The sequence below is a fragment of the Vulpes lagopus genome, chromosome 7, assembly GCF_018345385.1.
Source record: "Vulpes lagopus strain Blue_001 chromosome 7, ASM1834538v1, whole genome shotgun sequence".
In the NCBI taxonomy this organism is placed as follows: domain Eukaryota; kingdom Metazoa; phylum Chordata; class Mammalia; order Carnivora; family Canidae; genus Vulpes; species Vulpes lagopus.
The window spans coordinates 7,959,212-7,984,693 of record NC_054830.1 but is presented as its reverse complement, the minus strand read 5'-3'; the positions used below and the strand labels follow the sequence as shown (position 1 = coordinate 7,984,693).

The following is a 25,482-nucleotide window of genomic DNA, read 5'->3' as shown; positions in this document are numbered from 1 at the left end:
TTTGGTATCTGTCAGGGCAGGGACCCCAGATCCTGGACCGGAGCCTGTTTTGTTTTCTCAACATGTGGCCCAACAGTGATGGCCCAGGGTAAGAACCGGGCTTGCATGTCATACAGGTGTGGGGAGAAGGTGGGAACTCGAGAGAAGGAAACGCTACTTGGTTTTGGCTCCTGCCACATGGGCCCCCTCACCACAGTCCACCAGCCGTGCGATTGGTGCCCATCCCAGCACGGGTCCCTCCCATTCCACCTTGCCCGCCGTCACTGGCCTCCTGAGGCCTCTCCACCAGCTCCTGCCTCTGTTGGAGCACTTGTCCCCAGACCTCCATTCCTCAAGGCTACCCTTCAAATATCACCAACCCCGAAAACATTCCCCCATGGCTCCATCTCCCCATAATGCTTTCTCTTTCCTCTCATCACGGCTAATGCTCTGTATTTCCCTCTTGCAGAATGTGAGTTCCACAAAGGCAGGCACGACGATACAAAGACAGGTCACTAATGTCTGTGGAGTGACTACCACAATAAGTGGCTCACAGGCACAACGTAAAGCCAGATGAGGCACCTCTGAGGACACCCTAGTGCCCACCCACTGTGCTCCTTGGCTTACCTGTCCTTGTACTTGATCACAGCATCCACGATCTTCTTCATCTTCTTGGTGAGGTTGGGAGGGTTTGGGGAGAGCTTCTCGGCAGGTGGCCGGCCACGCTTCTTCTGCTTCTTGCTCTCGTCGTCCTTGTCACGGCTGCGGGTGCTGGTGGTTGGGGTGGAGGAGCCGGCGTCGCTGTCCCGCTTGCGCTTCCGAGACGATTTCTTCTGCCGGACCTCCTCTTCGATCTCCTCCAGCGTGCCCTCCTCGATGGCCTTCAGGGTCAATAGTGGTAAAATAGGACAGCCAGCACCGAGGTTGACAAGCAAAGGCCGCGGCGCAAACCTGCAGGGCCTGGCTGGGCAGGACACAGTGGGGCCCTAGGCAGGCTCCATGGCAGGCTAGCTCTGCCTCCCCAGGGTGTTCCCTGCCCAGGCCTGTTCTTAAAAAATCAACAGTTGGATTTCTTTACCAATTATAGAGGCATATCCCACTGAAGGGAACCCAAAGACTTGGACCCTGGAATCCCTCCACTTGGAGGTGACATTCTAAATACTTCTGCTCCAGATTCTCTGCATTTTACTTAAAAACTGATAAAATGCACATAACACAAAAGTGACCACTTCACCATTTTTAAGCGTGCACTTTGGAGGCATTAGGTATGTTCACACTGTGCGCAGCCATCACCACCATCTATTGCCAGGACTCTCTCGGCCCTTCCCACATACTTGTGCAGGACTGAGAGCACTACAGTCATGTCCACATGCCATATCAGGACTCAGGTTTTTGCTTACTATGTCCTGGATGTACTTCCTGTCGCTTTTCTGCAACATAATTTTTTTTTTTAATTTTTTTTTTTTTTAATTTATTTATGATAGTCACAGAGAGAGAGAGAGAGGCAGAGACATAGGCAGAGGGAGAAGCAGGCTCCATGCACCGGGAGCCTGACGTGGGATTCGATCCTGGGTCTCCAGGATCACGCCCTGGGCCAAAGGCAGGCGCCAAACTGCTGCGCCACCCAGGGATCCCTGCAACATAATTTTTAATGTCTGTTTAGTATTTCATGGCACAACACACCCTCATTTAACCTTCCCGTGTTCTTGGGCATTTTGGCTGTTTCCATTTGGGGGAGGGGTGCTAGTCTAAGTAATGCCATGACGGACAGCCATATTACTTGTACAGAAATTCCTGGAAGTGTAACTGTTGAGAAGGACCTGAATGTGAACAAGACTAATTTTTGAACAATACCAATTTATTAATTCCCAGCAATAATGACTAATTTGCACATTTTTACCCCTTTATAAGTAAAGAGAATGAAAAGCCATGTTTCCAGGGGAGCTTGTAATCAGAAAAGGGAGTGGGGGTGGGACTCAAAGGGATGTTCTGGTCATCCACCTCACATTTAACAGCTGTGACTGTGAGCAGGGCACAGGGCCAGGCACTGAGGACACAGCGTGGAAAAAAACCCTCATGGAGGGGACACAGTAAGCAGACAAGTATCTCGCAAACATGGTGACAAGTGTGTTGACTGCCAGGAAGGAGAGTGAGTGATGTACTGATGGTGGAGCAGATGTGCCCTGGTTGGGGGTCAGGGTAGCATCTCAGAAGAGGTGGCACTTAGGCTGAGATCTGAAGAGTGGGGGTGTGTAAGGCGTCTAGGCCAAAGGAACAGCATGAAGAGCGTATGGCAGGCAGTAGGGACTCTAAGGTCGGCCTGGGGGATGGTGTGCATTGCGAGCCCAGGGCAGATATAGTGGGTTGAAGAGCGTCCCCCAAAGTTCACATTCACCTGGAGCTTCAGAACATAATCTTATTTCAAAAGAGAATCTTTACAGATGTAACTACTTAGAAAGCAAAAATGAAGGTATCCTATGTCAGGGTAGGCTCTGACTCCAATAAGAACGACCCCATGAGAGATAGGAAAAGATACAAATATGCATGGGGGACAGGCCATGTAAGATGGAGGCAGACTTGGGTGATGGGTGATGTAGCCACAGGCCAAGGAATGCCTGGGCCTCCAGTAAGCTGGAAGAGGCAAGAAAGGATCCTCCCCTAGAATCTTCAGAGGGAAAAGGGTCTTGTTTGCTGATACCCTGACTTTAAGACTCCAAACCTTCAGAACTCTGAGAGAATAAATTGCTACGGTTTTAAGTCACCCAGTTTGCAGTCCTTGTTATAGCTACCCTAGGAAAGCAACGATAGGTTCTCTGGTCCCAAGTCTCAGGCAGCTAGATCAGCCTAGCAGGGCAAGAGCCAGCGCCATTCTAAAGAGATTTTGGTACATGTGGCACCAGAGTGGCTGCCAGAAAAGTGGGCCCAGCTACATGGGGCCACCACTAAGAAAAGAGAATGTCTCTTTTGGGTAAATGTATTTTTTTTAAATTAATGCAAATTCTTACTGAGCATGACATACAAAAAGGCATGTGCTCTGTGGGGGAAAAATAGTCTTTTTGACAATGGGGCCGGAAAAATTGGACATCTGCTTGTGAAAGAATGAAGTTGGACCCTAACCTCACATCTTAAAGAAAAACTACTCAGATCATGCATGGGCTTAAATGTAAAAGCTAAAACTCTTGAACAAAGCAAAACAAAACACAGGGGTAAATCTTTGTACTCCTACATTTCTCAGTGGTTTCTCTGATATATCAGAAAAACAGGTATGCTGGAGTTCGTCAAAATTTAAAATGCGCTTCAAAGAGCCTCATCAAAAAGGTAAAACAATAACCCACAAAATAGAAGGAAAAAAAATCTATGAATCACACATCCAATAAAGAAGATACACAAATGACCAACAAACACATCAGGGGATGCCCAACACCATTAGCCACTGAAAAAATGCAATTAAAAATCACAATAAGGTTACTGCTGCATGCCCATTACAATGGCTATAATCAAAAGGACAAGCGACAAACCGGAGAAACCGCAACAGTCACACACTGCTGATGGGAATGTAAAATAGCGTGGCTGCTTTGGAAAACAGACTGGCAGTTCCTCAATAGATTAAGCAAAAAAATTTACCATTTGATTCAGCAATTCTATTTCTAGGTATTAATGCAACAGAGATCACAACATACATCCTCACAAAATCTTGTCCACCGATGTTCATAGCAGTATTATTCACAGCAGCCCAGAGATGGAAAATAGGCCAACTGTCTACCAATGAACAAAGACAGCACTGTGTGGTCTGTCTGTACAAGAGAACGTTACTCAGCCCGGAGAAGGGAGGTTACTTGCTCCCACGCAGATGAACCTTGAAGATACTTTGCCTATTCCAAAGTAGAAGCCAGACTCCAAAGGTAGGATACATCCCTCTATTTATATGAAATGTCCAGAACTAGAGCTAGGGGGAATAAAGGGACAGGAAGAGAGCTGAAGAGGACAGGGCTTCTTTCTGAGGTGACAAGAATGTTCTAAAGCTAATTTGTGGTGATCACTGCACAACTCTGAAAACACTAAAAACTATTGAACTGTACAACCTGAATTCATAATAAGTGGTATATAATGTATATAAAGTGGTATATAAAGTACGTTAAAAAAAAAAAAAAAAACATGTGCACAAAATGTTATTAGCATACAGGCAACTGTTTTTAAAAGGTATCCGTGTCTCAAAACTGCAGAGGCATGGGAGCTGCACATATCTGTGCTTGGACGTATATTCATCTCTAGGGGTTTTCTTGTCCCTGGAGCTCAGGGCTGATGGGTGAGGAGCAGAAGAACCACCTGCCTCCCACCCGAAGGTCACATGGCCCCGTTTGGCACAGCTTACCAGGTGAGCTCACTAGTCTGGGTTGTTCTGAGGTTCCAGGATAGGGCCAGAGCTACCTGACCTCATGGACTGTGGGAGCACTGGGGCCACAGGTGAATCAAGAGGAAACTCAGGAAACATGACCAGAGGCCTAGGCAAGTAACATCATCCATTCTGGACTGTGCCAATCAGCCAGGCACAGCTGAATGCCACTACCTGCCCTCTGGGAAGGGTTGCTTCATGGGCCATTTTTATGAAACTTTAGGGCTGGATTCCCAGTCATTACCTCTGCAGTCAAAGCCCCAACCCTGACATGTCACCACAATTCCAGTGCTGCCGGCCTGTGGGCCTACCAGACATCCACAGCCCTGACTCAGCCACCTACACCTGTTGCTGTCAGGGACCCAAGTGCCATCTGTTAAAAATCCTGTGTGTGTCACCTGGGAGCAGCTGCAGCTGTGAGCCTCGGTGGAGTCTGCTCCCTCCTCCTCCCAGAGATGGCTGAGGGGTCCAGCCCTGTGGTCGACATGCCCAAAGTGGGGTTGCCTGACCCCCGCTGGCTCTCCCAACCACATGACAAGGCAATTCGCTCTGATGACTCATCACTGAGTTTCCTAATGACAAGCACTTGGAAGGCTGGTTACACCCAGTGGTGAGTTCTGAGCTCCCCAGGGGACTACGTACACACTCCCTCCCATGCCAGGTCAGGAGGAATGGAGCAACCTGACCCCACATCAGGTGTTGCTACTGAGAATGGCTAAAGGGAATCTGCTCAGGTTTTGGATGAGCCCCACGGCACAGTAGCTGAACCTCTGCTCTCCTGACCCTACCCCTGGCCGGCCCTCTCCAGCATGTACCTTGAGCCACTGCTTCTCAGTCAGCGAGTCGCTGTAGTCTACCTCCTTGCGATGGCGGGAGCCACGGCCAAACATTTTCTCTTCTTCTTCCTCACAGGTCAGCCGCTCCACCTCAGCATCGTCCTTGATGATCCACGAAGGAAGCTCATCCTCCTCCATCAGGCGTGGCTTCCGCTTGGGATTTCGGGCCTCCTCGCGCCTGCGGTCTAGGTCCATGCGCTGGGAGGTGTAGGGCAGGGGACAGAGGGAGAGAGGCGTGAGCACAGGCAGAGCTGGGGGCACACAAGGGGCGTGTGGTGAGGGGAGGCTTTGTTACCTTGGGCACTAATGCTGCAAGGCAGCTAAACAGTAGCTCTGAGGTTTCTGGCTCTGACAGAAAGCAGACCCATGCTAGGGCTCTGCTTCAGGGGCAGAAAAAATGAGAAGGTCACAGAAGAGGGGCCAAGGGCCCATACTCTGACTCCATGCTGACTTGTGCTTTCTACACAGAGCTGAGGAGCATCTGTGACTGATGGCTGGCCTGGGACAGCGTTAACTCCCTCTGAAAGGGAGCCTCAAGGACAAGAGACTCAAGAGGATAGGCATTCAGCAGGACTGAGGATCATAAACGGGACAGGTGTGTGTGGGGGGAGGTGTGTGTGTGTGTGTGTGTGTGTGTGTGTGTGTGTGTGAGATTGTATGTGTCCCATCACTGCTGCAATACTCTTAGGGGGCCATGGAAGAAAGATCGGTCTGTTAGGAGGGAGGAAGGGGGACCACCCCAAGAGATGCCCCAGCCCCATTACCCGCTGGGGACACCATTGTCACGGAGTTTTGTTCTATTTGACTGAGCTGTTTTGTTCTACTTGATGTCAATGGGGGTGGGCATGGGAAGCCTTCAGAGCGCCCCATGAGGTGCGTGGGGCGGAAACACCGCTTCTGTCCCCTCTGCCCACGGTACTTACCATGAACAGGTCAAATTCCTCCTCGTGCCGGGCAATCATCTGGTTCACCGTCTCATCATCGGGCACTTCGTCTTCTTCCTAGAAGGTTTCACACGTTTAGTTTGAGTGTGGAGAGGCCGGGGTGGGCGGTGGCCGGGCTCGGAGGCGAGCGGCGGCAGTCCATGGGAAATGAGCTGGCGGTCCCAGTCCGGCTGCGGTGGATGGGGACCCACACGGCAGCGAGAGGCACACACGCACACGCACACGCACGCTCCGTGGGATCAGGGCCCTTGCTGGCCGTCTCAGCCGAGAAGCCGAGGATTGAATGGGCATGGAGACTGAACTACCCCTCTCACCTTTAGAGGTGGCTCCTCCAAGTCGGGGTTGACGCCCGCTGGCGGAGGGGCAGTGTGGGCGAAGCTGGCACTGCCGCTGCCCGTGCTGCAGTGTCTGCTCTGTGGATAAATAGAGGACTTCAGTCTCCAGGGCTGTCAATCCGGCGTCTTTCACCAGCAGTTTAGAAAAAAAAAACCACTTCAAAGAAAAAGCAAGTACTCATCCTCTTTCCTTTCAGCCCACACTCCCTTTACTCCAAAGGGATGCAAAAAAAATAAGAGTGCAAAAAAGGTAAAAAAACAAAAATGAAAGCCGCTCATGCGTCCACCACTCACGCCGGGGAGGGGGTTGGGGCTGGCGCTGCCCTCACCTCATCCTGCTCCTCATGCTCGAGGATGGCCTGCAGGAAGGCGCGCCTCTCGTGGCTGGAGGACTTTTGGTCAAACATGCCAGCTTGGATCACCTTCTGGTCGACGTTGAGCTTGTACTTGGCTGCGGCCAGAATCTTCTCCTCCACACTGTTGACCGTACAGAGACGGAGCACCCGCACCTCGTTCTGCTGCCCGATGCGGTGGGCGCGGTCTTGGGCTTGTAGGTCCTAGAGGAAGAGATGCAGGTCAGTCTCAATCCAGCTTTCTGGAGATCTAAGAGACAGTCAACTTTGCAGTGCCATCGGGAAAGGCCTTCTCATTCTCATGTGCCTGTCTCCTTCTGCCAGGCCACTCTGCATGCCCTGACTAGCAGCTTCTTGAGCTGGGAACCCAGGAACACAACCTCGAGTTCATGCCACAATGACATTACCACAATTGTCCCTTCCCATCTTTTTTTTTCTTTTTAAAGATTTTTATTTATTCACGAGAGACACACACACACACACAGAGGCAGAGACACAGGCAGAGGGAGAATCAGGCTCCATGCAGGGAGCCCCACGTGGGACTCAATCCCGGGACCCCAGGATCACACCCTGGGCCAAAGGCAGACACTCAACCGCTGAGCCATCCAGGCGTCCCTGTCCCTTCCCATCTTAACTGGGATTTTTTGGTACTCCAGGGCAAAGTGCAACTCAGAGGACAAGTCCTGGGCCATTAGGGTCCCAAGCAGCTCATGTCACAGCTACACGGGTCCCCTCACCTACCCCAGGAGGGGCTCACGTTTGATGTGGCCATATTGCGGTTAAGAGCACCTTTAACGAAATAGGGTAGAAGCTGGGCACCACCCTGGCAATGCCAGCTTGGTTGTGGGCCCTGCTTCTTCTTTGCTATGCAGGCCAAGCCGAGGCCCAATCTCTATAAGCCTCAGGACTTACTCTGTTGACATAGGCCTTTCCGGTGATCATGAGGGGAGAGGAGCTAAGTGGCATTGGATGCTCAGCCCAGAGCGTACTGCAGAGCCAGCTCTGATCAAGTGGTAGCCCCGGCTGCCAACACTATCTGTATTATTATCCCAGCACCAAATCAGGGGGGCGTCCACAAAACCCTGCATCTGGGCCCAGGAGCAGTGTGGGCCTATGCTCAAGATTCACACAAAATCGGGTTGACAGAGGCTGTAACTCGTGGAGGGCCAGGAGTGCCTTAGCTTCCTGGTTCGGTCAGCACGCCTCCTGACAGGGTTAGCACTGGCTAACATGCCCCAGGCTCTGTAGGAAGCTTAGTGGCTTCTGAAACCTCCAGTACGACAGAGGCCAGGGCTCCAGGTCCTGGCCTCTGTCTGCCTGTTGACGGGAACAGCATACTGCAATCACCCTCTCAAAAAAATGGATGGTCACAGGGTCTTGGTGAGAACTATGCCCCAGGCTGATGGTAGAAAGGAACACTAGTAACCAACCTGAGCATTTGCCCATCAGATGGACTACAACTCACACACTGTGAACTAGCGCCTCCAGGCTGTGGGGAAGAACATGCTCAGACACTGTTGGTAGGAGAAACACCCAAGGCAGCCTTCTGGAGGCCACTTTGGCAAAGGTGACTAGAATGTACAGAGGACACGCTCATGAGCCAAGGAATCCCACTATCAGGGCTGACTGGTCAGGGAGTCTTGGTACAAATACTTCAAGAGAGGGAGAAAAGGGCTCCATAAGCACTTACGCTGAGAAACAACCCAGATGCCTGCCAAGTATGGTTTGAGTCAAGTCTCGAGGCCACCATATGCCAGGACACCTGGCAGCTGAGGAATTGGCTGTGTGGAGTCCCCTGTGCTTGTACTGAGAGGAGAAACACACCAGCTGCCAGAGGGAAGGACACATGCTAGAACGTGCTGTGTTTTCGCCAAAACCAAAACACATGTGTGTGTGTATATAGGTACATGCTGGCACATGGTCAGAAGAGCGGAACTGGTGAGGGGAAAGAAATGGACTCTATTTTATTTTGAGTAATTGATACTTGAATTAAAAGACTGGACTTGGGATCCCTGGGTGGCGCAGCGGTTTGGCGCCTGCCTTTGGCCCAGGGCGCGATCCTGGAGACCCCGGATCGAATCCCACATCAGGCTCCTGGTACATGGAGCCTGCTTCTTCCTCCACCTGTGTCTCTGCCTCTCTCTCTCTCTCTGTGACTATCATAAATAAATAAAAATTAAAAAAAAATAAAAAATAAAAAATAAAAGACTGGACTTTTATGAAACATTGGGAAAACTTAAAAACCGCTGTATTTATAAAATACTATTTCTCTGGAGCTACTGGCATAGAGCTTCTCCAGACTTTTACGAAACATTGGGAAAACTTAAAAACTCACTTAAAAACCGCTGTATTTATAAAATACTATTTCTCTGCAGCTACTGGCATAGAGCCCTATATAAGGCATATGGATAAAAAACTTAAAAGCAACAGCATACAAATATGCCCCAGATGTTTTTAAAAGCACAAGTGTGTGACAGCGTACACAGAACACAGCCTGGAACCCCTGTATCACTAAAAAAGTGACAATTACTGATGGATGATAATATTAGGGTATTTCTACTTTATACATTTATATAAAACCAGGATTTTTTAAAAAAATAGAAATGGAATATGTTTTTTTTCACAATCAAAATACAAAGTGATGTTCTGAAAAACAACGGAAAATGATACTCTCGGGGTTTCCCCACAAAGGCCTCAGAAGCTGTAGGTGCCACTGCTGCTAGCTCCAGCAGAACATCCAAGAGGCATTAGTGATGGGAGAGGGTCAGCGGGGAGCCTCAAGCCCCTCCCCACCAGGGGGCGGCCTGCCTTTACCTGGTGGGGGTTCCAATCGCTGTCAAAGATGATCACAGTGTCGGCGGACTGGAGGTTTAGCCCAAGCCCCCCAGCTCGGGTGCTGAGTAGGAAGATGAAGTACTCGGAGCCGGGCTCGTTGAAGGTTTTCAGCAGCATGCCCCGGTCCTCCGCTTTCGTAGTTCCTGCAGGGTGCAGGTAGAATGCTGTTAGCAGGGGGGGCTACACGGGGAGGGGTGCAATGGCGAGGAGACACAGAGGAACACCTGCTTCAGAGAAGAGAGCGGGGACAGTGCCTGCACCTGTCCCACAGAGGCCTCCTGGGCCAACTCTACAGTCGCTCAGCCCATGTGCCTGAGCTGCAATTGGCGAGCAATTCAGGTTTATGGTGAGCACAAGCGAACACCATTTCTCCCACCCCAGATGAAAATGAGGCCCAACAGGCCACCATGTCACCTCAGAGTAAAATGAGCCCACTGCAAGCATAAGCGGGATGGGTGCTAGAGCACAGTGCCTGGAACAGGGACCGGCCAGAGGGTTGGTGCCTGCCTCCACCAGACTGTGATGCGTTTCTCTACTCGCAGAGAGTCATCTACAGGCAAGTACACAGTCGCCTTATAACAGGTGCTCTTCCCTCCAACCAGGAACGGCTTCCCCTCTTGATGGAATCACAGACACACTCATGTGACCATCTAGGGCATGGTCCTTCACACTGAGAACACCAGCGGAGCACCTAAGCTCTTCGGGTGCTGCCAGTTCAGAGGAAGGGTGCCTCTAATCTAGATGATGAGATGAAAATTAAATGCTTCCAGCCACTTGTCTAACCATTGCAATAGCCCGGAGGCCCGATGCCCACAGGAGCCTGGGCTATAGGCATGCCCCCAGCGGCCTCTTTCTGAGGAAGGGCTGAGGCTGGAGCAGTGAAAGGGCAGGCCCAAGCTGAAGGGCCTGCTGCCGTGCCTGCACCTTCACTCTCACCACTTTGACAGTGAAAGGTTCCATCTCCCAACCTACTGCTGAGCCCCTACCTTTTGTCTGCACTTTGCCAGAACTGGTCAGTGACCATGTGGGTACTGTGTAGTTGTGGCAGAGCAGACAAAAGTCCTCTCCTCACTTTGGAGGACAAGAAACAGGGCAAATGCACAGATGCTGGGGCAGATAGGAACATGCTCTCCACCTATAGCCTCTCCTGAGGGTTGGCTTGGTGACACAAACAAGGACCAATGTTCACAAGGCATAGACCATGGGGGTGGGTGAGGCAGCTGGAAAGTCCTGGCCACCCCATTGGCAGGGGTGCAGTTTTCAGCCTCTGAGGAGTGGGAAGGAGGCACCATATGAAGGCAGGGACAAAGGGAGACACACATTGTCATTTGTGCCTGTAAAGGTTGCCCAGGACGGAACTGCAAGGCGAGGCTGATAGATGGCAAGATGAGCACAATGGGCCAGCTGTGACAGAGGCTGGAGAAGCCAGAGCCCAGCCACCACAGGTTGTGGTCTATGAAACCACTGTTCCACAGCAACAGACAGATGAGGGTGCAGAGGTTTGGGGCATCCTGCCAGGAAAACGCACCTGGCAATGAGCTTCAATAAAAGCTCTGTGAAGGATAGGAGCTAATAGTATAGAATAAGAGCTACCTGTTTAACAAGGGTCAACCCAGCAGCTCTCAAGCTCACTTTTCTCACGAGTCTGTGCACTCTTCCAGTTGGACAGAGTGGGGATTCCCTCTAGGGCCTCCCTGGCCAGTGGACATGCATCAGACCCCAGGTCCAGCATGCTGTTATCATCTCACTAAGCACCCTCCTACCCAGAGCTCCCGTGTGCTGAGATAAAAGCAGAAGCACAGAACTTCCCATGAGAGAGTAGGGGGGTCACAGCTAAGCACCGTTCCCAGGAGAACTTGCTATTTTCCTGCCTCACCAGCTCCCCTCTCTCCCTGACCCACCTCCCTTGGTGCACATGGCTTGGGCATGGAAAAGCCTGATTCCAGCTCTGGGCCTGACCAGTGTCAGCTCTACGACCACCTGACATGGAGAGAAGGGCATGTGGCTCACAGCAACCTAACGAGAGGCAGCCCCTGGACCTCTGGGGGAAAAGATGGGCTATCCTCTCTGTTGGGGACACTGAAAAAGCTTATGAGGGGGGCCTGGACAGGATGCCGAGAACAAATCCAAGATGGGGCCAGTAGAACCAAGAGCTTGAGAAAAGCCCCATCAATATCATCTAGACATCTGGATCCCACTGTACCTGAAGCAAGAAGAACCCTTGGGGCTCAGTTTACGTTTTCCTCAGGTCCACAGGACACAGACTTCTGCCACTTCCAACCAAAAGAGGACTCCTGAGTAGCGCCCCATAACCGCTAGGCCCAGAGCTGCAGTACATACCATAAGTCTCACGTTTACGAGACCTGGGTGCCGCATCCAGGTTGGCCACCCTCCTAGGCCACAGGCTCTGATCCAGCCACGATACCTGCAGAGTCCTCCCTCCCAGCCCCTCAAGCCCATGTCACGGGAAGTGCTATGCTCACTCCGGATGCTAGCCCCAGTCTCCAGGCCTTGCCCTGCCCTGTGAAGGAGAGTCCACCAGCCAGAAGCTTGTGCAGTTGTGGATGACGAGCTCCCTCAAGAAACATCTCTCCTGGTCCTACTCACCATCGAGCCTGAGGTATTTAAAGCCGCGATACGCAAAATAATCTTCCATGATCGTCATGAGGGAGGTCATCTGACAGAACAGCAGCACTTTGTGGTTGGTGGCACGGAGTTTGGGAAGAATCCTATCGAGGAGCTCAAACTTGCCCGAGGCTCGGTACAGGTCCAGCCTGGTGAGCAGAGGAAGAACAGGGGGTTGACAACAGCACATTGCAGACAGGCAGAGGAGGAAGTGCACCTTCCATCTCCAGGTTGACCTGAATGCTTAGGCAGGCAGGCTTACGGTCACGGGCACAGAGGTGGCTTCCTAGGCAGACCCTCTGACCCCCATGAAGTATCAGCAAAACCATTTCGACCCAACTGAAAACGCTTGGGCCATTCTTGGTCATGGGTGAGCATGTGATTGTCATCCACCATACTTTTAAGAATGAGAGGAGACTCTATCAACAACCAGGCTGGGGCAATAGGAAGTGAGGCCTCCTTTCTATTCCATGAGAGAACCTCCAGGAGCACAGGCTCACTCTGGAGAGTGCTCACACTACCCCACATAGGGTTATGGGACACTGTAGCTTCTCTCATTCGTTCTTGTCAACAACCCCTGGCTTACAGCTGTGCACACTGAGGCTGGGGAGACAGTTGACATGGCTGCTGATAGGCCAGGGCCAGGACTCGAACCCAGGTCTGTGAGCCCCCTATTATGTAATTTGGTATAAAAAGTACATAGCAAGAGAACTTTTTGATCTTTTACTTGGTGCCCCTATTCTTCAAAGGTTTCCTAGCTCACAGAATTGCTGGTGGCCTTAGCTCTGTAACAAGGCAGTCTGCAATGATGAAATCTAGATGGGGTACCCATGCCCACCATGAGGGCCTAATGATGTCTGGATTGCATCTCATATACAATGTGGGAGAAAACACCCCCAACAAGGTGGACGGTATATCATCTCTTTTAGCAGAGTTTAGTCTCAGAGTGGTTAAGAAGGCTGCCAAAGGTCAGAGCCTGGGTATGGCACAGTGAGGCCTGGAAGTCAGGTCTGCCTCTCAAGATTATTGGAGGATTTCTATTCCCTTCTTTGGGTTTATCTCTATTTTCTAAATTTTCTGCCACAAATACAGTGCCTCTGAAATCAGGCAAATGTCATGAGAGCAACAATGCCGGCCAAAGAAGTGAAAAAGACCTTCATGTGGACTACACGCCCACCCCCCTTCACTGGGAAGCTTCTCACCCTTGCACAATGCCACCGGTAAACCCCAAGTGCTCGGAGAAGGACTCCTGCAACAGAATGAGAGAGAGGTCAGGGCAGGAAGAGGCCACCCAGCCCCACACCTCTAAGCCCTCACACTAGTGCTCAGCGATCCACAGTGGCTCTGAGGCCACAGAGATGCTACACACTGCTTTTCCATCCCACCGACGTCCCTTCCCTCACGGTTCTCCAACGAAGAAAAGTCAGTCACAACAGAACACTGTTAACCACTGAAATGACTGCACAAGGACAGTGTGTATCCCAGATCATCCTTGGAGTGGCAGGATGGAATCCCAGGGACATTGGGGAATTTGCAAAGATCCCAAGACTTCACGCCAAGAAGTACAGACGTACGTGTGCAATTCAGAAGCAAGAATCCAGACGCTCAAAGGTTATCATGGCCCAAAAAAGTTCTGACCCAGAGAGTTTATGACAAGGGAGGCTGCTCCTGATGCTCCAAACCAGGACTGGCCCCCTCCTTCTCTGGGGAAAAGCTAGTGTGCCAACCAACAGAGACGGTGGGACTTTAGTCCAAAGAAGAGTCTCTTAATGCTTGCTGTGGCTATCTGAGGGCAGACTTTCTGGCACTTTCATTTCTCGCATGTATATCCCTACGTTGTTTGTATTCTTTACAACAAGCTCTTGTAAACATAAAATTGGTAGTAAAACAGTGTACAGGCATTACCCGTTTAAAATATTAAAAAGTATTTCCAGGGGCACCAGGGTGGCTCAGTGGTTAAGCATCTGCCTTTGGCTCAGGTCATGATCCTGGGATCCCATGATCAAGTCCCGCATCAGGCCCACCGCAGCAGCCTCTCTGCAGCAAGCCTGCTTCTCCCTCTGCTTATATCTCTGTGTCTCTCTTGAATAAATAAATTAAATCTTAAAAAAGAAATAAAAAGTATTTTTTTAAAAGTCGTTAGGGAAAAATACCCTAGCTCTGGCTAAGGGGCTGATGCAAAGAGAGGTCTCTGAGAGAATGGAAGGCCTGGTGGGTGCTGCTAGGCCCACAGTCCCTGGTGCTGGGCCTCACCTCGATGTGTTGGAACATGTACGGGTGGTTGCAGATCTTCCTCAGCTGCATGATGGTGTTCATCAGGGTCTTGGTGCCACCTTTTCCCTGGGGAGGCAGAAGAGAAGCTCCATATTGGGTCTTGTTTCCACGGCAGGGTTGAGGGTGGGGTGGGAGGAGGACTACAGAAGGGGACACTTCCAGGGGAGGTGTAGAGTAATAGATGTAGTGTAGAGTAATTCTGCCACTCTTCCATGGCAGAGTAATTGGGAGCAAGGGGCTGGCTCCTGTGGAGGCGCAGAGGGCTCGAAACCAGCTCTGGAAGAGCAGAGACTGCCTGGTACTCCAGGAGGGGTTGGCAGGACTGAAGGGAAGACTGGTAAATTGCCAAGGCTGAATGACAAACTTTCCCTTGGTTGTGGGCACTGTGGGGAGTCTATAGGGGGCTTCAGTTAGATGGACCATGATGATAGAAGATTTCTGGCTACAAAGAGGAGAGATATGGGGGAGGGTGGGTGCCTAATATGGGCCGAGAAGTAAACTATGTGCAACTGTTCAGGTAACAAAGGGGCCAAAGAAAACATGGAGAGGAAGAAATGGGGAGGGGGCGGGGCAAGCCTGAGGCAGAGACACAAAATCCAGGGACCTGGGGAGGGTGGGGTCTGGAACCTCAGAGAGGTCCCAGGAGGCAGCAGCCTGCCCAGCCCTCACTGCACAGCACGTCAATTTCACTTAGTAACATGGTGAAGGCGCTCAGTGGCCATGGCTGTTAAGCCAGCTCTTTCCCAGCTGGGAAGGTGGGGCTCACGAGAATATTCTAACTCTGCTGTGGTTAGTGCTGGGCTCAGCCCTACTTAAGGGTGCATCTGCAGCCGGCAGCAATTCACCACAGGACACCAGATGGTGACAGACTGGGAGGATCCTGGGGGACTCCCTGGAGATGAGCCATTACCCCTGATCCCTCAGCCTTAGCGAATGAGCCTGTTCCCACCAGCTACTATTTAACTATAGCTATTTGATGCCCTCGGGAGCATCATCAGATGGGGCCTTGACCTCAACAGTAAACTCCAAGGAAGCATAAGGCTTTGCTAATGACTATATGCTTGAGCCCCCCATACCTGCCTTGGACAACCAGATGGGGAAGGGGAGGGGCCCATGGCTAACCTTCTTGTCCTTCTCGGAGCCATCAGTGAGCAGCACTCCTTTGGCCTGCATGTGCCGGTAGAGCACTCGCTGTAGTGCAGACATGTCACATTTGATGACATATTCCACCTGCAGGGGACACACATCACATTAGACGGAGCTGAGAGATCCTAACCCTAATGCCCAGCCTGGGCCCATCTCTGGTCTTTGAGCCTCTCAGAGGCAACATGTACCCTAGCATATGTGCCTGGTTTAGCGTATAAGGGGATGATGATGATGAGGGGTCTCCATAGGCAGGGAATAAGGGGAAACAGGTGCAGAGAGACAGAGAAATGTAGAGGGGACATCCTGGGCCAGAAAGGGCAACTTGGTTACCTTCTGCAAGGTTGTCTACGGTCTGGGAACCAAACAGCAAGTACTATATCCCAACTGGAGGGAAGGGAGGGTGTCCTGGGGGGCAACTAGGGGACTGGGACCCTGAGCAAGAAGCCAGAGCCATCCTGTGGTGTAAGCAGGATCCTGAGCAGCCTACGGCCTCTAAGCACAGCCAGATGTGGTTGCACAGGACCCCTGCCTAGGCATCTGGCCCACAGACAACAGGGGGGCTTCCCTGCTGTAATCTACACCTGCATCCACATTACAGATCCAGGGTGTGTGAGTGGCTGTCCCCATGTCACATGGACACTACAATGCTAAAGCAAGACCAGAGCCACAATATAATATACTGTGGATCACTGGAGTGCCATCTGCCTGGGCCCACCTTGGGAAGGAGTACATCACCTGATGTGACACTGTACCAAGGCTTCATCCACTCAAAACAATCCATTACCTTCTCAGGCAACTGGGCTTCTACTTCCTTCTTGAGCCGCCGGAGCAGGAAGGGCCGCAGCACTTTGTGGAGACGACGGATGATAAGAATAGTCTCCTCCTCGTTCAGGTCCACCTGGGACCCCCATGAGACAAGCAAAACAAGGTTATCACCAAAGGAAGGAGGTGGAGATGTGGAGATGGATAGAGTCATCTAAAAGGGCATCTAGAGTCACCTGGCCCTCAGCGCCTCCGTTTCACACTGCCTAATGGTTTACGGCATTTGGTGGGGCACCCTCTTCCTTTAGACAATTGCGGGGACCTGGGACCATCCATGCCCCACAGGCCTTGTGAAAAGAAATACTCAGGACCTGATTGCTTCCCCAAGAGTAATACAAAGTCATGTGTCTGGAAACCTGCCAACACATCCAGAGAAGAGGTGGAGAACACCATGTTTATAGAATTGTTGGTGTGAAATGGGTGGTCCTCATGCAGGGCTCTGTATTAGGAGCCCAAGTCCTCTCATTTCAGCATGACAGGGACAGAGGAAAAGAAACACTGCTTTCCCAAGGTGTCTGCTACTCTGCTAAGAAGTTAAACTTCTACAAATTAAGAGTCAAACAGACCACACCAAACTTCTCTTCTTTGGGTCCTCTGATCAGCTCTCCATAGAGCTTTAAAACTTCTGCTAAACTCGAAAAGAAATGAAACCAGAACATTTGATGGGATGAAGATCCTGGATATCTGAAAACCTGGGACTCCTCTTTTTGAGATTCTTGGAAAAGCCACAGTTTCTCTTTCAGAAGGGCTTTGTCTCCATTGGTGCCAAAGGTACCTCATGGATGATGGTAGTAAGGTGGCCCCAGCTGGCCTGGACCTGCCTACAGAGGACCTAACAATCAGGAACTAGCTGCCTGGACCAGATATACCGGTGGCCCCAGAGAGCCCAGCCACTGCAGGCAGTGACATTCCTCATTAACCTCCAACCTCAGGATGCCTGGGTGGCTCAGCGGTTAAGCATCTGCCTTTGGCCCAGGGCGTGATCCTGGAGTCCTGGGATCGAGTCCCACATCAGGCTCACTGCATGGAGCTGGTTTCTCCCTCTGCCTGTGTCTCTGCCTCTCTCTCTGTGTCTCTCATGAATAAATAAAAATCTTAAAACAAAACAAAACAAAAAAAACCCCTTCAACCTCTGCAATTGTGCCTTCTTCAATCACTGGGTTCCAGCCACTTAGCCTCCTTCAACAGAAATCACGACCTGGCCACAATCCCTTCAATCCCCAACAGCACAAGAGGCTCACCCCCAGTGTGGGCCAACCTGCGGATTTCATCAACCAATAAAAACCTGGCTCCTGATGGCCAATGTGCCATAGTCTAGTTTTCAGGCTGACAATGTCATCCACAGCCATATAGACATTGAGAGACACTGGTCATAGCATTCTTTAAATATATAGAATCAGACCACGTTGCTTGTTCCTTGGGCTGAAACCCTCTTAGCCTCCTGTTGCCCTTAGGGTGAAATCTGAATTCTGTAAAGGGACCATCAGGACCCTGGGGACCTCTGCTGTGCCCTGCTAGCCCCACCACTACCTCAGGGCCATATTCTTTGCTGTGCCCACCCTGTGCCTAAGGCACAGGGTCAGGAAAGCCCCAAGAGACCCCCCCCGCCCCCCCGCCAAGAGTTCACTCTCTTGATCTCTGCCCATCAGTCTGGGTGCAAAAGCAGCACAGCTCCATGAAGACATGGCCTTCAGCTCTGGTATCCAGCATACACCTGGCCTGTGTGGTAGGCACTCAGAGGACCCCTGAGAGAAGCCAGCTGAGCCTGGCACTGTCCCCTAAGGAACAGTTCCTCTACAGAGGCCCCCCACCACCATGGCACCCTTCCCTGCCCTACCGCTGGCATAGAGCCAGCCACGCATTCGTACCTTTTCTCCAGTCATGGCAAAGGGCGCATTGAACCACTGCTCAAAGGTGCTGCAGCTCTTGAAGATAGTGGGCAGCAGGAAGTTGAGGAGTGCCCAGAGCTCGGGGAGCTTGTTCTGCAGCGGGGTGCCAGTCAGCAGCAGGCGGCGTGGGGCCACATAGTGAGTGTTAAGGACCTGCGTCAGCTTGCAATGGTGGTTCTTCATTCGGTGGCCTTCATCAACGATCATGTACTTCCAACGGATCTGTGGGCCCAAGAGCAGGCAGTCAAGGCAGAAGCAGCAGCAGGGTTGCCTCTATCTCAGCTAGAATCTCCCCACCATTAAGCAAGTCTCCAGATGGAACAACATATTCAGGTGAGGAACATGAGTGTAACAAGGTCCCCTGACAAAAGGGACTAGCTCACCAGATGAAAGCCAGACAACACAGTCTCTGTGAAGCATGGGGTGCAGACAGACACAGAGGAGAGACATCCCCATGACCTACTGTCAGGTGAAAAATGCAAACTGCAAAAAAGTACTCTGGTTTCCATCGAAATTACATATGCTTGTATGTAGCACAAAAAATGTTCCAAGTAACAACCCCCTCACTGATTAGAGAGGGTACTGGGGCTGTGGGGTGGGGGTGGGGTCTTTAGGGAATGTGGCTCAGAAATGGGTACATTTTCCAACCATTTGGCTGTGCCTCTAAAAGCAGAAGTGGTATAGGTAAGTTCGGACTGTGAACTCCAAGGGGGTGGAGCTGTGCCCAGAGCCTGCTGTTGGCTCCAGGAATGAATGACACGGGCTACATGTCAATCCTCATGGTGAGCAGGAGTCTGCAGGTGGGAACCCCAGGTCTGAATTGTGATTTAAGTCTGTAGGGCCCCATGATGAGCCTCAGAACTACTCTGTGCTTCAGCTTCCCCCTCCTGCAGGCACAGTGAAGCCTGAGTGAGACGGTGTATGTCAGGCACCTGAGTGAAAAGGGCAGAGCTGACGGGGGGAAAGGCAGTCATCTCGTGAGGAGTCCTGGTCACTTGGCCTTGACATTCATTAATGATGACACTGTCAGGTAAGAATTTTTAGACCCTTGTTCTTGGGATGAGCCAGGCTTTCCCCTAAGTCAGACGTGTGTATCTGTACTATGAGCCTGAGGATAAGAGCCTACTTACTGGACACCAGCTCCCTGGGCCTCTGTTCCTGTATCTGTATACTTGGAGATGGGTATGAAGCACCCCAAATCATTACAATGACCAAGCCCCTAGAGGTAACTTGTAAACACCTCCATCCCTGGGACAAAAAATGACCACTTGACCTTCTCTCTACTGGATGATTAGTGGTCAGAACAGATGCATCATCTTCAGCCTCCAAACCAGGAAAATGGCCTTCTTGCAGGCAAGGGACCATGCCTATTTTATATCTGGGTCAAGGTATACTCTCAATGATTCACTGATGGCCTGACTTCAAACTATGTCAGTTAAGAAACTCCTAGGCCTATACAAGCCCCACTAACATGTGCCAGCTCAGTAACCCAAGGCTGAAAGAAGACAAAGGGCCTCAGAGTCCTCCGCTCTGAAAGCTAAAATCATACCTTCTCTGTGGGCTGCTGTCCTGGGGGCTGTGGTGGGAGTGGCACAGCTACCAGGGCTGGAAGGGCCAAGGCCAACAGAGTCAGAGAGACATGGCTGGCCTCACCACAACCCCGCCAGACAATGAAGGTAGGGCTGGCTAGTCAGGAGGCATCATATGTGTTGGAGATATTTATGCAGAAGCTCTGAGGAGCTGGTCTGCAGGACATACATATGATAACCCTGCATCATGTGCTCTCTGATGTCACATGACCACCTGAGGTTTGGTGTGTTTTACACAAGGACACACTACCTTTGCAAGAATGTGCTTGTCCTTAATGATGTACTCATAAGTTGTCAGCAAGACGTTGAACTTGCCACTTCGGAGCTGGGGGACGAAAGCTCGCCTGGCTGCTGGAGAACCCTGTGTGGGAGAGAATGCAGGCAAGCCTCAGCCATCTGGGACCACGGTGCCCGCGTAACTCACCACCTGGTGAGGGCTGCATGGAAAGGCACCAGGCTCGGCTGTTGGGCCTGTCGTCTAACCCCGACAAGCAAAATGCAACTGCAAGGAGAAGGGGAAGGCATGCGGGCCACGGGCAGCTCGGGCCTCTGGGAAGCATGCAGCCTGCTCTATAGCTGTCCTGGTCTTAGTGGCCAATCAGCTCCCTCCTTTGCCCCAGGCTCCTCTCAGGCCTCCTAGCTGGAAACCAGGGCCTCCACCTCAAGGCCTCTCATGCAGGTGCGGCCTATGTGACTATTCTCTGAAGTTCAGCTTTTCCCCAATTAGCAAACCTGCTCTGTTCCTCCCCAGTTCCAAACTCCTGACCCATGTGTCCATGGCCCCAGGATGTAAACATGGTGCTTTCTCCACGCTAACATTCCAGTCTGACTTAGCATCACGGGATCCCATAAGCTCTTGCCAGCAGAACTATCCTTAGCTCTTTAAATGCAACAAGTTCTCCCTGCAAACACTGTTCCTGGCGTCGGGACTCCCTTCTCCTCATCATGCGGCAGAGAGCTTCACAGCACAGGGCAAAGTGCCTGATACCAAGAGCCTGGCAGCCACAGACACAACCTGGCTCTGTCACTAAGTGGCTGCATGAGGGCTGCTCCTTCTGCCTCAGTTTCCCCACTAAGATAATAGGTACAATTAGTCTCTGCCTCATGGGCTAAATCGGTCTAGGTATGGGCCCAGAAGTCCCACATCCTACAGAACACGGGTATACTCGTTAAGCCATCCTACACGAATGGGTTTTAACTAAAGCTCAGGTGCCAAAAACAAAATCTTCCAGCGAATGCACTGATATCACCAGATTCCATGAACTGAGTCCATGTGATCACTTAAAAAAGCAGCATTACTCTCAAATAAGTGATCCAAAGCATGTATGAAGAGCATGATCCCATGTGTATAACACAGGAAAACGGGTGCATATACATCATACTATTCATGCAAGTGGACCTCCCTCTTCGCTTATCTGTATTCCCCAGTCCTGCCTGCCCTCACGCATGTCCTCCCCTTCAGGCCATGACGTACCTTGTAAGACACCTTCACCACACTGGGGGCCCACTTGTCAAATTCATATGCCCAGTTTGACAGCGTGCTGATGGAAACAAGGAAGGGACAGTCAGGTTCTAATTCATTCAACTAGAGCTCCGGTCTATGCCAATGTCCACTGGGGCACAAGGCCAATTTGGCTGTGATGCTAAGAATGGCCAAGTAATAGGCCGTATGGGGGAAGGACGGGGTGACGCCCGGGTAAGAGGACCAGGGACACACATTGATGAGTAGCAGGTACAGGGGCAGCTGCTACTAGGGTGGCAATAGCCAGGCGACTGCAGAAGGCCAAGATCCAGGAACTGAACTTGGGAGACCAGTCCTGTCTCAGCTGTGGGGTCCCAGACAGCTCTGAGAACATTCCATACACTGTGGGCCTGCTGCCAGGAAACCCACGGACTCACGGTGCCTCATTTCAGACTTGGAGCCATGCTGGAGCGTATGCTGAGGAGATTGGGGAGCACAGGGACACCTCAGGTTCTCTGTGTTATCTTGAAATAAAAATGGCCAGCCACTGTAGATTTCTGCCCAGTATGAGGCAATGGAGATGGTAAGAGCACGCTGGCCTCGGGCAGGTGGGCTGGAGGACTGGGTGCAGGGCAGGAATGCAGACTCTTCTGCTCCTCTGTGAGAGGAGTGTGGCCAGGAAGGGCACTGAGAAAGAGAAATGGGCAGTGACCAGGTGTGAGGAGAAGTGGAAGGTAGATGAGGAGAAACAATTCACCTGGGACAAGAGACAGAGCCTCAGGTGATGGTGATGATAAGGCCAAGTTCCCAGGGGGTGAGTTCCCGGAGAAATACCGGGATATCCAGTATTCGTTGAGAAAGGGAACTTACTAAAAACAGTCTAGTCTGGGTAGTACGTAAAGACAGGACTCAAAGCCTGAGTGGCAGAGATTGCTTGTAGCTCACCCAGGTCCCCACTGCAAGAAGCTCCACTGAGGGTGGTGCTGTCTTCACCTCAAACCCCTAGCTCCTAGGCTCCTCAGCAGGCAGGGCCAACCAGCTAGATGTAGTTGGAGCCAATGAGATGAATCTTAAATTGCTGAGGTGAAAGTACGGGAAAGCTCTCAAAGGAGGCTGGAGGGGGGTGGTGGGGGGGGGGATAATCAACTGCCTTTTGCCCTGTTCAGCACCCTGGGAGCCCAGATGAAACAATGGAGGCAGTGAAGCCATCTTGCAACCACAAGTAAGAAGCTAAAGAGCAGAAGTCATATATTAAGGGCGCCTGAGAAAAAAACTCTAGAACCCTGCATCCTGGCATCTTGGAGCCACTGGGCCTCAAATGAGGCATTAGTGAGGATCAGCCAGATTGCCCTGGTGCAGTCACTGAAGTCTGGATTCTATTGTATGGAGCAATGGCAGACAGGGCACCAAGAAAGACACTGAGGACCAAAATGTGAGGTGTGGGGAACATCTGTAATAGGAGGGGAGAAGAGCCATGAGAGTCAGTGGGGCATGGGAGGCTGAGGAGAGAGGCTGGGAGACACAGTCTAGTGGGAGGCAGGACAAGCAAACTCATGGTGGACAGTTGTCTCAACAGATGATGAGACAGCTGGACACCTGAAGTCTAAAACTGCTGTCTAGAGCAAAAGGAGCTCTTCTGGCCTGGAGGAAATGACATTCTATGGACTAGACCTCTGTCTGGGTGGGACATGGGTAATCAACACATGGCATAACTTCACTGAAGCCAATTTAAAAAATCTTGGGAAAAGGTATTTTGATGGGAAACTATGCTAAAAGCCAAAAAGAACTGAATTGAAACACTGCTCTAGTTGGTAAAGTTGTTTTAGGCAGACTATTTGGAAAGTGCTATAATGTACACGCAGCCATACGCATGGATGAATGAACAAAGAAAGAGCTGGAAAGAGCTCTGAGATTCTAGCTGAGTCAGAGACAGCTGTTAGACATGACTAGACACAAATCACATTAGATAAATACATACATTTATTTCCAAGTGCTGTCTGTTGACAGGGCCTGCTAATGAGGACACTTCAGAAGCAAGGGGCACACCAAGCACCCAGCCCTTAGTTTCTAATACTGTTCTCTAGGAAGAGAAACCAGTGCTTCTTAGAGAAATGGCTGAATCTAGGCCTTAGACATGAAATGTACAAGTGGAGCTGGGGGCATCTTTGGGTGTCAAAAAAGCAACTAAATGTCCTAAAACCCCATGATGATGGGGTCATGTCAAAGGGACAAAGTAACCAACTGAAAGCTCCCCATGGCTAACCCTGGAACGACCTGAGAACAAGATAAATTAATCTTGGTGTTACGACCAAAGTATAAAGAAGCATCCATGGATATAAATGATTAAATAAATGAATAGATGGGGAAAAGATGTATCTTTTGTACAGAAAAATTCTTTTTTTTTTTAAATTTTTTAAATTTATTTATCATAGTCACAGAGAGAGAGAGAGAGAGGCAGAGACACAGGCAGAGGGAGAAGCAGGCTCCATGCACCGGGAGCCCGACGTGGGACTCGATCCCGGGTCTCCAGGATCGTGCCCTGGGCCAAAGGCAGGCGCCAAACCGCTGTGCCACCCAGGGATCCCTGTACAGAAAAATTCTAAAGAATTTATAGAGCTATTTGCCCAAGGAGGTAGAGCTCAATTGCCCACTTATATGGGTGCTGAACTTAGGGACTATTCTGCAATACAGTATGAGGGGGAGAAAAATTAACTTCAAAGTGCAGACACCTGACAAGCAGGATCTCAACTACATGATCAGGTCACATTACCAGAGACAAGGCACACTGCCAGTAACTGCCCCTGAAATGATGTCATGACAGGGGCCCTTCCTGCCCTGTGCCCTTTGGCCCCTAAGCCCACCATCCTGTCCAAGCATGAGAAAATCACCAGATGTACCCAGACTAGAGGACATACTAGAAAACACCTGACTTGTCCTCCTCTAAACCATCAAGGTCAACAAAAACATGGAGAGCAAGGAGCGCTCCCAGACCACAGAAGGTTAAATGCAGTATGGGACCCTGAGAGGAACTGGACATTAGGAGAAAAGTAGTGAAAGCTGAATAAAGTCTGGAGCTTATTTAAAAGTAATGTGTTGGGATCCCTGGGTGGCATAGCGGTTTGGCGCCTGCCTTTGGCCCAGGGCGCGATCCTGGAGACCTGGGATCGAATCCCACATCGGGCTCCCGGTGCATGGAGCCTGCTTCTCCCTCTCTCTCTCTGTATGACTATCATAAATTAAAAAAAAAAAAAAAAAAAAGTAACGTGTTAAGGCTGGTTCCTGAGTTGTGACCAATGTACCATAGTCATGTGAGATGTTATCAACAGGGGAATTGGGGGAGGGAGGACATGTAGAGCCCTCGGTAGCACTTCTACAGCTTTTCTATAAAGCTAAAACTCTTCTAAAACAAACAACAAGGCACTTGCGTGGCTCAGTCAGTTGAGCATCTGCTTTCAGCTCAGATCATGATCCCAGGGTCCTGGGATCAAGTCCCACATCAGTCTCCCCAGGAGAGGGAGCCTGCTTCTCTCTTCTGCCTATGTCTCTGCCTCTCTGTGTCTATCATGAGTTAAAAAAACAAAAAAGCAAAAAACCCCCAACTACAATACAATGACCGGGACACGGAACCCGGAAACAGGAAACCAATGAGAAGGGTCTCCCCCAGCCAAATCTGGGACAGCTTAAGCAACAAAATAATGAATGTGACCATTTTGTCATTTTCAGATAGAGTCACACAAACAAATGAACACAGAGAGAAGGCACAGTTCTTCCTTAGAGTGGATCTCCACACATGTGGGAAGAGCAGTGGAAAGCAAGCCATCATTGCCCTTCCCACAGGGTAAGGGGTCTCAAGTCAGACTCTTATGACAGATGCGGCAATCTCTGGGCAGAGGATGATGACGAATGGGACCTTCCCATGGTCTCCAAGTGCCTTATCATCAGGAACTTATGAATGACAAAGGAAAACTCCTCAGTTTACATGGGGAAACCGGCGGGCACC

General features: G+C 50.9%; 1 protein-coding gene across 6 annotated transcripts in view; it reads right to left on the bottom strand.

The window, feature by feature from the left end:
- SMARCA4 (SWI/SNF related, matrix associated, actin dependent regulator of chromatin, subfamily a, member 4) overlaps nt 1-25,482 on the bottom strand; it is a 93,929-nt gene that overhangs the window by 18,124 nt on the left and 50,323 nt on the right. For 2 of the 6 annotated variants that reach the window (XM_041762097.1, XM_041762098.1), the window contains exons 17-30: nt 21,495-21,561; nt 20,271-20,381; nt 18,411-18,653; nt 16,505-16,618; nt 15,697-15,804; nt 14,554-14,640; nt 13,503-13,549; nt 12,283-12,449; nt 9,655-9,818; nt 6,817-7,044; nt 6,467-6,565; nt 6,132-6,209; nt 5,188-5,406; nt 607-869 (exon numbers count right to left, since the gene is read on the bottom strand). In XM_041762097.1, coding sequence (XP_041618031.1) covers nt 607-869; nt 5,188-5,406; nt 6,132-6,209; nt 6,467-6,565; nt 6,817-7,044; nt 9,655-9,818; nt 12,283-12,449; nt 13,503-13,549; nt 14,554-14,640; nt 15,697-15,804; nt 16,505-16,618; nt 18,411-18,653; nt 20,271-20,381; nt 21,495-21,561 — 1,995 coding nt within the window. The remainder of the gene's footprint in view (nt 1-606; nt 870-5,187; nt 5,407-6,131; nt 6,210-6,466; nt 6,566-6,816; nt 7,045-9,654; nt 9,819-12,282; nt 12,450-13,502; nt 13,550-14,553; nt 14,641-15,696; nt 15,805-16,504; nt 16,619-18,410; nt 18,654-20,270; nt 20,382-21,494; nt 21,562-25,482) is intronic. The other 4 variants (XM_041762101.1, XM_041762102.1, XM_041762099.1 and 1 more) reach the window with 3 other exon arrangements.